This window comes from Alnus glutinosa, chromosome 2 (assembly GCF_958979055.1).
Source record: "Alnus glutinosa chromosome 2, dhAlnGlut1.1, whole genome shotgun sequence".
NCBI lineage: Eukaryota > Viridiplantae > Streptophyta > Magnoliopsida > Fagales > Betulaceae > Alnus > Alnus glutinosa.
The window spans coordinates 7,488,741-7,501,523 of record NC_084887.1 but is presented as its reverse complement, the minus strand read 5'-3'; the positions used below and the strand labels follow the sequence as shown (position 1 = coordinate 7,501,523).

General features: G+C 35.5%; 1 protein-coding gene across 9 annotated transcripts; it reads left to right on the top strand.

Moving 5' to 3' along the window:
• The first annotated feature begins 3,712 nt into the window (after nucleotides 1-3,712).
• On the top strand, nucleotides 3,713-10,757 carry LOC133859591 (uncharacterized). Of its 9 annotated transcripts, none has more exons than XM_062295038.1 (10): nucleotides 3,713-3,863; nucleotides 5,261-5,363; nucleotides 6,480-6,583; nucleotides 6,969-7,037; nucleotides 7,524-7,639; nucleotides 8,327-8,381; nucleotides 8,548-8,668; nucleotides 9,247-9,294; nucleotides 9,423-9,517; nucleotides 10,358-10,757. In XM_062295038.1, the coding sequence occupies exons 3-10, from the start codon at nucleotides 6,488-6,490 to the stop codon at nucleotides 10,457-10,459; spliced, it is 702 nt and encodes a 233-aa protein (XP_062151022.1). In that variant the 5' UTR covers nucleotides 3,713-3,863; nucleotides 5,261-5,363; nucleotides 6,480-6,487; the 3' UTR covers nucleotides 10,460-10,757. The 9 variants fall into 9 exon arrangements, with proteins under 9 accessions (XP_062151022.1, XP_062151025.1, XP_062151020.1 ...); XM_062295041.1 differs by having other exon boundaries at nucleotides 6,464-6,583; XM_062295035.1 differs by lacking the exon at nucleotides 3,713-3,863 and adding an exon at nucleotides 4,197-4,431.
• Nucleotides 10,758-12,783: the final 2,026 nt, after the last annotated feature.

Sequence of the window (12,783 nt, the reverse complement as noted above, 5' to 3'; positions counted from 1 at the left end):
ACCTTGAAGAGAAAAATCACTCCGTGGCATTTAAACCCAAAAAATTACTAGCAAAGAAGATCTAGTTTATAGACAACAGGAATACTTACAACCCGTTGTAAATCCTAGACTCTATATGACAACAAGTTATAACCTGCTTGCCTTTAAGTTCGACAATCTTCTTCAAGTGTCTTTCCTCATCTATTTATCGGTAGACTCTTTGGCAGACGAAGAATGTGTATGGGTGTGGTTTGAAATCAAAAACAAAATCAACATATTAAGAGAGGCATAACTCAAGGCTTTTTCCACATCGTCTCTTGGAATAACAATGGTGAAGGAAGGAAGTCTTCACAAAAATCAAGAGGGGGAAAATCTATGGCTCTCAACGACAACCCTTTCGGCTCACAACGGAGAAGCAGGGAACGTCTCTAGAGCCTTTCCCCTTTTAATTTTGTTCTTGGTGGTTGATGTAGGACGCTTCGATAGGTGATCACCAAATTAAATTATGAGAGGTAATTGCTAAATCGTCAGACCGATAGCCCATTCCCGAGTGGTGTTTATCCGAGTAGCGATTCCCAAGAGCTTTTTTTTCGAGGGTTCACATAAGAGACGATCGCCAAGTGCAAGCAATCCTGAAAGGCGATCGAGACTGAGAAGAAAGATACAAGTAGATCGTATACAACTAACGCATTAATAGTGCATTAATGATGAATATTCTAGAAGGGGAATCCGTGCCCGCCAAGGTGAAGATTTTATTTGCTTTTATAATTCAACACTTTATTTCCTTTTGGGATTGTAATAATTTATTTTCCTTACTAGGATTAGGTCTTCGTATTTTACTAAAACTAGGTTTATTATTACTATTAGGAGTAGGTTTACTTTGTCTTCAAGTAATGTTTTAGTATAAATATAAGAGTTAGTAGCATGTAAACTCAACTCTATTTATTAATCAAACTTGAGAATTTCTCAACATTCTGCTGAGTTTATTATTCCTTTAAGCATGAGAGCTTGTTTTATCTTTTGATTAGAAGACGCAGATGCTTCTAATTGTTGTTATCAAGTCTTTTCTGCTACGTTAGTGGTCCAAATAAACAAAGGGGGCACCTATTCTATTTATAGGAAGGGGAACGATAAGTTGAAAAGAGGCTGAAAAGCTGTTATGGAATACAAACCAATCAGGGTATCTTGGTTATAACTTTGTATCCCGAACTTCAATTGATGCAAACTCAACAGCATTGAAAATCGCATGCCTAGATCTAAAACTTTGTTTTCCACAAGCTTTTTTAAATTCGGATGTTTGCTATGTCAAAAACGGCTTACAAGATTTTGTAGATGCAGAGGCGCATGTGTCGTGACGTGAATCAAGCCCGTTGTAAAGCCCTAAGGCAGAAACTTACTGCCTAGCTGCATTCAAAGCGCGTCGTGACGCTCACATAACGCGAAGAACATTCCTAAATGATGCCAAGACTTCCAGATGATCCCCAAGTGATGGCTAGGTGATGTCCAAATATTGTATCTCTCTGCAACACTTTTGTAAGCATGTTCAAGCCCATTTTAAGAGCAATGGGAAGAAAATTCATGGGATGAAACTAAGATAGGCATGTTGCTTGGTTACGTCATGATGGGCATCCAACGGGACAAGGCAATAGCTTCATTAGGATCTCTCATCATGTTCTAGTTGTGACGAGCTTTGCACAAGAAGGCAGGGGCTTCACTGGAACTTCTTCTCACGTTTCCGTCTTGATTGGCTTCCAACATAATCAACCTGAGACATCACTAGAGCTTCACGTCACGTTCCCATTGTGACGGACTTTGCACGGAAGAAGGCTGAGACCTCTCTATGGCTCTTCGTCACTTGGTTGCCGTGACAGGCTTTGAACAGGACAACCCAGTAACTCTTCAAAACACCCCCAAACCCTTTATATTTTCATACCGAAACACTTGGTAATGAAATGAATTATACATAAGATTTTGCACTCCAAATGAAGCTAATTTCTAGAACCTAACAAAAATATTTGGGATGAGATTTTGGTGTTGTGGTGTGGTTGGGTTGTTGATGTTGTGGGTGAAACGGAGGAGGAAGATGCACTGGCCATAGGGCGATACTGTAGGGTTGTACAAGTGGACGGTTATTAACCACAATTGACTGCTTTCTGCAATACCGTATGCGAATGCGGATAAAAGTTTTAGAATAAGAATGCGGTTAATAACCACATCCACATATCCTTTTAAAATATATACACACACACACACACAAACAATACATACATATATGTAGACACATGTATAGACACAAACACTTAAAACAAATTCACCAAAACGACTTCGTTCTGGACCTTTGGCAGTACATACATATATGTAGACACATGTATAGACACAAACACTTAAAACAAATTCACCAAAACGACTTCGTTCTGGACCTTTGGCAGTTCTCACACTCACACTGCGCTGCAAATCTCTCACTATCTCAACCACTCTCTCTGTGCATGTTTCTATTTTCTCGATGAGCTCATCATGGAGTGTTTGTAATTTCTTTGTTATTTTTAAGTTGTAATGTGGAATCGAGATATAAATTTTATCTAAAACACTAATGCTTAAAAAAAAAAAAAAAAGCCCTAAAACAAGCCTTAAACACTACAAACCTCAATTGTTTAAAATATGACCTAATAGAGGTCCAAAGAAGGCCCGAAAGACTAATATAGGCTCCAAATGCCTATTATTTGATATTCAAATAATAATTACCAACCGAATTTCAAAAATTATGCGGATAATGGTTAATAACCACGTGATGCAAACGTGGTTATTTGAAATTGATTACTACATAATGGGGATGTAGATGTAGTTATTGCCAGTAACTGCATCCATGCTATATCCATGCTATAATAAGGTGTTCGATGAGCAGCGGTAAAGGGAGAAGCTAAGTTGTTTGACAAAAAGCTTCAAAGAGTGGTGGTTAGACAAAAACAAAACAAAAGACAGCGTTAATTTGTCGTTCTTAAGGCTCTGATATGATATAGATGGTAACTAGGTACGTTGGATACAATCAATGTATTTGCTAAAATGGCAATAGGTCAAGCTGCATGTGATTGTGAATGTGCTGCTGGCCGGTTCATTAAGCCAATCTTTCCAAACCACCTAAATAAATAAATATTACGGGACGTGAAAGGATGATATATTATATAAAAGAATAATATTACTGTTCTTATAAGTTATAAATACCCATCATGATTCATGAATTTGTCACTAATTTTGATTAGTATCTTATCTTAAACTCAAACATATAAATTATATAATAATGTTAAGAGATACACTTATATTTCTTATATATCTTTTGTACATCTACATACAACTAAGATTTAAACTCATTATTGAATTTGTGAGTCCAATCTAGATCCCATAAATGTAAAGATAAATTTAAAAATATCATTTCTCTAATGTTAAACAATCAGCTCTAATGCATGTGCACTCTATTGGCACGCGGATGCATGGGCCAGGGAGAAAGAAACAAACAACCAAATTAAGAAGCAACCCCCGAGCGCTACGGTTCAGCCAGGTTTATAGGAAATTGGTTGGTTTTCAATGCCATTAGACAAAGAAAGACAAAGCATCCCCTCGACATTCATTCCAAACTCAATCCATCTGAACGGTTGTCTTTGTTTTGTATGCCAGAATCACTCTGGAAAAAAAGAAAAAAAAAAAAAGGAAAGAAAAGAAAGAAAAATGTCATTCTTCTTCTCCTTCAACCCTTCCTCTTCATCCTCCTCCATCTTCTTCTTCTTCTTCATCTTCCTGTACCACTTCTGGCCCCACCACTTTCTCCAAGTGGACCCCACCTCATCAAGAAAAGCACCACCATCAAGATGTCTCCTTAGACGCCATAACAGGTACTTTTCTGTGTGCCTTTCTGTCTTGTATTATATTCCTTCTCTCTCTAGCTTTGTTCGTGTCGGCGTGTGGGATTGTGGGGATGTTAGTTTTGTCTTGTATGTATGTTCTGTAGAGCAGAGACACCCACCTTACACTTTTTCAAACTTTTTACGGCAGCAAAAGTGATGTAAAACAGTAAAAGTAGTCCTCTAATTGCGGTTTTAATTTTTTTTTCCTTTTAACAAAAAAAAAAAAAAAAACTTTCTTTATAGCTTCTGGGTACGCCTGTATTTATACAATATTTCAATTTTCTTGAATCTCTCTCTCTCTCTCTCTCTCTCTCTCTCAATGGGTAGAGAGGAAGAGTGAGGGAGAAAGGGGGGAAGCTTAAATGATGGGGGTTGAAAAATAGGAGAGCATGAGTTGGGTGCAATGATATGTCACCCATTTCTTCAAAAAACATATTTATCTTTATGCCTTTTGCTTTCGGTTAAAAAGGGTGAAAGACTCATTCTTGATTTTGGTCCCCTCATGAGATTAAGGAGGCGTAGGCAATGCTTTCCTTCTTGTTCATCTCTTCACAGAGTAAACCCACACCACATTTCTCACGCTATCTGTCTATCAAGATTAAATTTTCAGGCCAACGTTGATGGTTTAGAAGCCTCTTAGAAGTTACCATTTGCTTAAGATGTGCCCTTGTTAATAATGTCTCTTAGTAATGCTTTTGTGCCCTCTGATTAAAATAGTTCTTAATTACAATAATCAGCTTTCCACTTGTTTGTTGCTTGCTTTTTTGCTTACAGCTTTGCAGTTCATGCATGAGCCTCTTTGATTTTTTCTTACTATGATACGATTGTTATGTTGAGACTCCTATTGATACACGATCTCTCTTGCTAATTTAATGGAGAAATTTTGCACCCTGAAATGAACATATTGATAGAAGTTGACATTGCCTTCTGTTGTTGCTAGCTTTCTGCCTTTAATACCAACTGGGTTTTCTCATTTGGCATTTACTTCACGTCATGGCTTAGTTTTGGTTTGCTTTTTCTTCTTGTGGGAGTTTTGAGTTGCTTTTTTATTTATTTTTTTATTGAAATTCTAGAAATTCAGTATTCTTAGAAGTTTTGAAGCCATTTTTCTTTGTCATGAGCTCAATTATCCTTTGCGTTTGTGAGCTCTATTCACTGTACAGCGCATATATACACAATGTTTCTTAACCTTGCATAAGACTACTAAATTTGTTTTCTTCATACTATTTGGCTCATGATTGTTAAAATTTAGCAAATTTAGATAATGAATCTCAACCTATTGCACGAGAGCTGTCTGTGAGTTGGGCTAGTCACTCTGTTATATCTAATTATTTTGATTATGCATGAACTTTATCCTGAAAGGTGGTTTCAAATTTGAAATGTAGGTTGACGAGGATGAAATCTACTGGAGACAAAAGAAGGGTGATGGAGAGTTGGAATGGTCACATAGTTCCACTCATCTAATATCACAGTTGACTCAATGTTTTGGTGAGTAGGATTTGCTTTACTCTTCCTGTTTTTGTTTTAAATTTCCTTTAGTTAATGAACTAGTTGTCTATAATTTGTCTTAACAATGTCATATAATTTAAATATCTAATAAATTCCTGCTTTTGATTACCAATACATGCTAGGTTAATTCCAATATGCAGAGGTTAATATCACTAAGATTGTACTATAACTTTAAAATGATTTGTCCTGGTAATCAGAATTTGTACTTAGCAAAAGTCCTGGAGCCTTATTCTTCTAAGGTAATGCATGCTGGCTTGAAATCTTGACCTCACGCATTCGGGGCTCTTGAAAGTGGATTTCATTTGACTAGAAGGTAATGTGGCATTCAAAATGAACTCAGGGGCCACAAATGATTTTGTAATGTATGACCAATTTGGTTTGTAAGAATCTTTTATATTAATCAGGTAATGCAAGTAATTACTTAAAATTTGTCAGAGCAGAATATGTGGGTTTTGTTAACAATTGCTGTTCTGAAGAACATGTATTTGACATAACCAGTGTAGCCCCATTCAACTTGTCTCTCCTTTGTGGAAAGCCTATTTCTTATTGCTAACTAAGCAATGGAAATATACCTTTGATTGAAGTCTTACGATTGTTCTTTATAGTCCAACTTTTGGAAATAGTTTGAGTTTCTGAATTGTTCTTGATAGTTCAACTCACATAATTTGGGTGCAATCGTATGCATGATTAGTTTAAATTGTTTCACAGGTGTTCTTGACAAACCAAATCTCAATTTGTTTCTATTGATGATTCTTTTGTTATACCTGCCCATGGTTTGGTGGGCTTATGTGTAGTGAGAGGGCTACCTCTGTTGTGTAGCTCAGCCTCTGGTGGGCTTATCAACTATTTCAGCAAGCGACTTTTATTTTCATTGCTTGCTTGCAAGTTGAAACACGATATAATCAATTTCTGCACTTCCCTTCTCTGTCTCAGAGTATATAGCTTGGAACAAATTATAGAATCTGAAGTTACTAAGGTCAAGGGTCCAAGACCACCTTATAGTATTTCTGTCATTATGATATGATGTGACTGACCTATATCATTCCATTTGACAAAAATTCTCTTCTTGCACTGATCAGCATTTGGTGGTTGTAGCTAATGCTATGGTTGGACCACGATCGTGGGTAGGAGGACTCTTTACCCGCTCAGGCAACAAGCGTAATGAGAAGTTTATTGACTACCCTTTGAGTCCTCTTCAGGTAGATGAGAGACTGAAGTTGTTTTCTGCATTTTGTGATTAGCCAACCTTTGCTTTGATCTTGTGTTTATTAACAAAGGCAGCTCCATCTGTTCCATCTCTCTCTCTCTGTACATGATGTGAAATTGCTTATAGATTGTGGAGGTTCTAGCATGATTTCTGCATCCTCTGCACTTTTGACTTTTCGAAATCCTTTTGCTGTCCTTGCATGACGACTTTAGTTTGAAAACATCACACTGAAAGAATTAATGGAATTGGTTTTGCGTTCATTAAAATATTAATTCATACTTGTCAAGTATGGTCATTGCCATGATGTGAGCTGATATAACTTTAGCTGGCATTTTCAGCTTCACTAAACTGCAGTTTGTATTTGAACTTCTTAACAGGAACGAAGACTTCAGAGGTTCCAAGAACGATTACAAGTACCATTTGACGAGACTCGCCCTGATCATCAAGTATCTCTCTTCATGCTGTGGCTATTTCATTTTCTTCTAAGTGCTTTCTACTAATTTTATCTTGTTGATGGGTTCAATGAATGCAAAATACAAATAATTCCGATGAGACTTTACGATTTGTTTTAGGTATCATCTTCCTTTCTGCTCCATCAACAAGAAAGTTGACCTGCATAGGCAAAACTATCTCTCTCTCTCTCTCTCATCTTCATTTACTGTTTCTAGAATTAGGTTTAAAAATCCATGATGCACATAGATTTTCATCTCAAGGACGTACAATCAGCAAATCAATTTCTCATTTTTCCTTTTTAAAATTTTTCCTGCTGTTTCTGGAGTGACTTCAGCTGTAATTACTTCACAATCTCATGTCCACATATTTTGCCTTCTCACGTGCTTTCTTTAATGGAAAGCAAATGGTTATAAGTTTTAGCCTCTTATCACTGTTTTCAATGCCATGTCCATAATCTCATTATCCTTTCATATCAACAGGAAGCCCTCCAGGCATTGTGGCATGCTGCCTTTCCAAATATTGCTCTCAAAGGCTTGATTTCGGAGCAATGGAAAGAGATGGGGTGGCAAGGTCCTAATCCATCAACTGACTTTAGGTAGAGTTAATATCTCTTTTAATAGTAGTTTGCCTTGCATTTTTGCTGGACCTTTTTCCATCTCTTATTGATGAAGCAACTATTAAGCATATGAATTGGGTTGAGAATCATGCAAGATGGAAAGAAATGTTGTCATTCATGTTTTAATTAATTTTTACGGATAACCATTGTATTAACAAGAGAATAGGAAGCATCTTTCATTGCATGAATAGACAGCACATGAAGATGGATTAGCTCCATTGTGTTTCTAAGTGGCACTTGAGTCCATCTAATTCCTTGCTGCTGTTGAGATATTTGTATGATTTTATTTTTATTTTTTTTGGATTAATTTCATGATACAATATTTCATCTTTTATAATCAATGTTGGCATTGGCTTTAAAATCCATGTGGTTTTTGCTGGAGATATTAAAAAAATCTTGATGTGTAGCTCTTGGTTGTGTCGATATCCAAGAAGTTAATCATAAGAGAGGTGAAATTAATAGACATGAAATAAAATGAAAATTTTGCTGGCTCCCTGTTGGCTTCTTTTAACTGTAACTGTTTTGTTGCAGATAAATCAATAAATAAATCAATAAATAAATGAATAATGAAATTATTTAAGACAGTAGCTCTATGCTTTATCCTTGCTCTTACTGTTCTTTTCCCATTCAAAAGTATTTTGGCTCATAGTGACCTGCTCTTCCTAGGGGTTGCGGTTTTATTTCCCTTGAGAATTTGCTGTTTTTTTCCAGGACTTATCCGGTATGCCTTCTATTCTATTATTTGGCTCCTGAAAATTTTACCATAAAACTATGTCCTGTTGTTTCTCTCACCTCTTGTTTATTCTCTGTGTTCCATTGTAGTTTCTGAGTTGTGTCTTTGCACTAAAGCTGAGTTATTACTGATCATATGACACATCAAAATGAAGGCATCTTTCCACAGGTTATTGTTCAAGCAAGAAGGGAGGCGATCAGACTGGGAATATCCATTTGCTGTCGCTGGCATTAATGTATCATTCATGTTGATTCAGATGTTGGATCTATGCTCAGGTTCTTACACAAATTTAATTATCATTTGATACCATTTTCTTTCATTTTTATGCCTCAAATTTAATTGTGCTCATTTGTGTACAGCATAAAAGAAAATGCTATATCTTCCATCATTAATAGCATTTAATTGAGTATATTTTCCTAACACTCGGTTTAATCATGTAGGTTTAGGACTTTGATAAATGACCATTTTTTCACCATTTGGTATTTGTTTTGCCACTAATTCACATGATGAACCGTGCATTCTTCATTTTTATTTTTTTGGTCAAAGTACCTGTGTGTTCAATGACACTAGAAATTTAGAAGAAATATTATGGTTGTTCAAATCTTTGATTAATCTCATCTTCACAAGTCATTCTTTCTCTGAAGCCTGATCATATAATAATTGTACCAAAAAAAGCATTTATTAAAAATTCTCAATGGTGGTCACAGCCTATACTGGATCAGTATTTTGACTTCCTGATTCCTTTAAAAGCAATCTACAGCTTCATCAAGTTTGAGCACACTCATTCTTTGCGACATTTTAAAACTGGGAAAATAATGTTGTTTTATAATCATTCTTCTGTTCTCTTTTGCAGTAAAACCACGATGTCTTCCAGGAATCAATTTCGTTAAATTATTAGGAGGTAAATCTACTATAGGTCGGATTAGGTGGCACTCAAAGGTCCTAACAGTTGGAAAAAGTCTGCCTTCAGGTTTTTTATTCTGACATTCAAATGAGTTCCACTCATGATTTGCATGTTCTCAATTGCAGAAGATGCAGAAGCCTTTGATGTACTATACTGTATTGCTTTTGAAATGATGGATGCTCAATGGCTTGCGATGCATGCTTCCTACATGGAATTTAATGTACAACCTCTCCCTCTCTCTCTCTCTCTCTCTCTCTCTCTCTCTCTCTCTCTCTCTCTTTCAAACACACGCACACCCACCCACACTGCAATGAAATTCTTAATATTTAAGAAGTTCAATGTCATTCCCAACAATTTGAGATACTACTACTCAGGTTTGCAGAAAAAACAGAATGGGAATAACCAAGTACTCTTTTCTTTCCCTGTGTCTTCTTGGGAACCAGAAGCACAACTCTCTTTTTCTGGAAATCGTTTCTGGGAACCTTAAATGTAGCTTCCTATTGCAAACGTGTACAGCCCTTTATACACTACATAGGAGTTTTTATCATTTTATGCATACTCATAGAGTTTGACAACAGCACGACAGTATGCACAGCCTGAGACATGCATATCTAGAGGTGCATGAAAAGGAAATAAAAGACAAAAATGGGAAAACGGACGAGTAGGAGAAGAAAGCATGGCATGTTGTGGAAGTATGTCAACCAAATCAAGTGTTTAGAACAATATATCTGGCATATAAAGTAATGCTGCATGAGCTGTCTGAGAAGATCCCCAAAGCAAATGCCTACTTTTTTGTTTTATAAATTTCACAATGGCGAAAATGCCTCTACCCTTTGCCCCTAACAGGCATTGCCTCTTTCACCCCAAACAAGGTCCAGTATGTCCTTAAGTGCCCTTTTTATCCAAGCAACTTGCTTCTCAGCATTTGTCTATGTCGTGTTTTACAAAGGAATAGTTCCAAATATAAGCAACATCCTGGAATAATTTTAGACTAGTTTCATTTGTTTCTTTTTGCTTGGCACCTCAGTGTAGTAATTATTTGTTGTTTCCACTTCTTCAGGAGGTATTACAAGTAACAAGGACACAGTTGGAAAGAGAGCTGTCTTTAGAAGACGTTAACAGGATACAAGATCTTCCAGCTTACAACTTGTTGTATCAGTAATTATGCATTTCAGCCCTCCAAAAGGAACAGAAATATTACACAGACTTTGATAGATTTGTTATGAATGCAGATAAGGGTTCACTTGAGGCTTATTGAACAACGAGTAGATATTCCCCTGATGTTTTCTATCTCAGTCTGTACACCTTATACATGCCATTTTTGGAGGTTTCATAGCTGAAATTTGTACTCTAAATGGACTTTAAATGAGTTGGCTGGATTTATAATGAACATTGTAACTCCGTAAATTGTAGTAATTCTTTATTTCTAGGTCAGCAATGGACAAGAGATGACAGTCTAATTTAGTCTCCCTGGAGTAATTTTCCTTGGCACTGCTGCATTAAGCATGGGAGGTTCCATCTCAAGACAAACTGGAATTCTAGGTCATGTTAAACTTTTGCTACCTCGGAGCATCTCCAGCAATAATAGTTAAAATGGCTATTAAAAAAGTACAAATTTCTACTTTAGCTATTATATTTTCTATATACTTTTCAACAGATTGTCTATTCTATCATTTATTTTATGGGTTAAAGACCTTTTGGTACCTGTGGTTTGGAAACTTTATTTTTTGATACCTTAGTTTCAATTCCCATTGCAAATAGTACTTGAGTCTTGGGAAAAGGCGGATTTGGTACTTCCTTCAGTTTTTCTGTCTAAAAACTAACGGTATGCCACATGTCAACTCCTGAGAGTAGACACGTATCGGGAAAAAAAAACTTTAAAAATTAATAAAAAAATTGAAAAATTAAAAATAATAAAGCTTAAAAAAAAAGTACGAATTTTTTTTTAAAAAAAAAAAGAAAAGAAAAAAAATCAGAGGGGTGGTTAGGCCACCCCAAGGACTAAAACACCTTAATACATATTGTTTTTTTTTTCTTGCCCTTTGGCCCTTGGGGGTGAACCACCCTCAATGACCATAAGGGTGGTTCGGCCACCTCCTTTTTTTTTTTTTTCATTTTTTTTTTTTCATTATGACACATGTCTACTTTTAGAGGTTGACACGTGGCAAACCGTTTGTTTTTTAACGGAAAAATTAACGGAGGTATCAATTTAGCCTTTTTCCAAAACTTAGGTACTGTCTATGATGGAAATTGAAACTGAAGTATAAAAAAATAAAGTTTTCAAATCACAGGTACCAAAAAAGTTTTTAACCCTTATTTTAATATTAAATATTGTTGTTCTACTTTTTTATTATTTCTTTTTTCTCTCTCTCTTCTTCGATCTCTTCCTCTCCTTCTCATCGCGAGACACCAGCTTCTAGGGGTGTAAATCCGGTCGGTTATAACCGGCAGGTAACCAGGAAACTGATTTGGTACCCAGTTAGAAATAACCTATAACCGGCTCTCCCGGAGCGGTTAGTAGTTTTAACAATTATATATACCCGATTATAATAAGTAACCGAGTATATATATAAAATAATAAAAATATATATTTAAATATATATTACGTTTAGGTTTAAATATATAAAAATTAAAATAATAAAATTATGTTTTATGTTATGAATGCATTCATGCATTTGGTGGATGACCATTTAGTTTCATCTATTGGAATTCTACACATTCATGTCATTTTTTAGAATTCCATAACATTCATGTAATACATTGATGTAGCCTTTTAATTCATGTCCTATCCTTTCCTATTCCTTAACCTCCCACTATGATTCTATGTCTATAAAAGGGAGTATTGGATACTTTGTAAAACACACAATTATAGAGAAGAATCATACATAGTTCCTGAAGAACTAATTTCATATTTACAATCTCTTTATCTTGTCTTGTTATTTTCATTAATTTTACAACACGTTATCAGCACGAAGCTCTAGCCAGTTGTTGTGTTCTTTTGATCTTCAACATCAAAAGCTATCCGTGGGATATTCTTCAATCATTGTAAGCCTCTTTAAGATTTAGTAATCTTATTATCTATTTTGTTAATTAACATTCTAACATATACTTAGAAATTTTTATTGTTTTAAGAATCATATTAAAACATATGAATCTTATGATCCATGTGCGATTAATATGAACTAAAATGTTATCATTTTATAATGCTATGAATATTGATGTTATGAATTTTGGAAATACTATTAAGAATGAAAATCAAACATCCCAGCAGGATCGTGATAAAGCAATGAATGAAAATCAAGCATCCCTGCAGGATTGCGCTAAAGCAATAATTTTTCTTCGCCATCATCTACATGATGAATTAAATAAAAATGAGTACCTTATAATAAAAGATTCATTGACCTTGTGGAATAATTTGAGGGAGAGATACAAGTACCAGAAGACAGTTATCCTCCCAAAAAGCTCATTATTGTTGGATGCACCTGA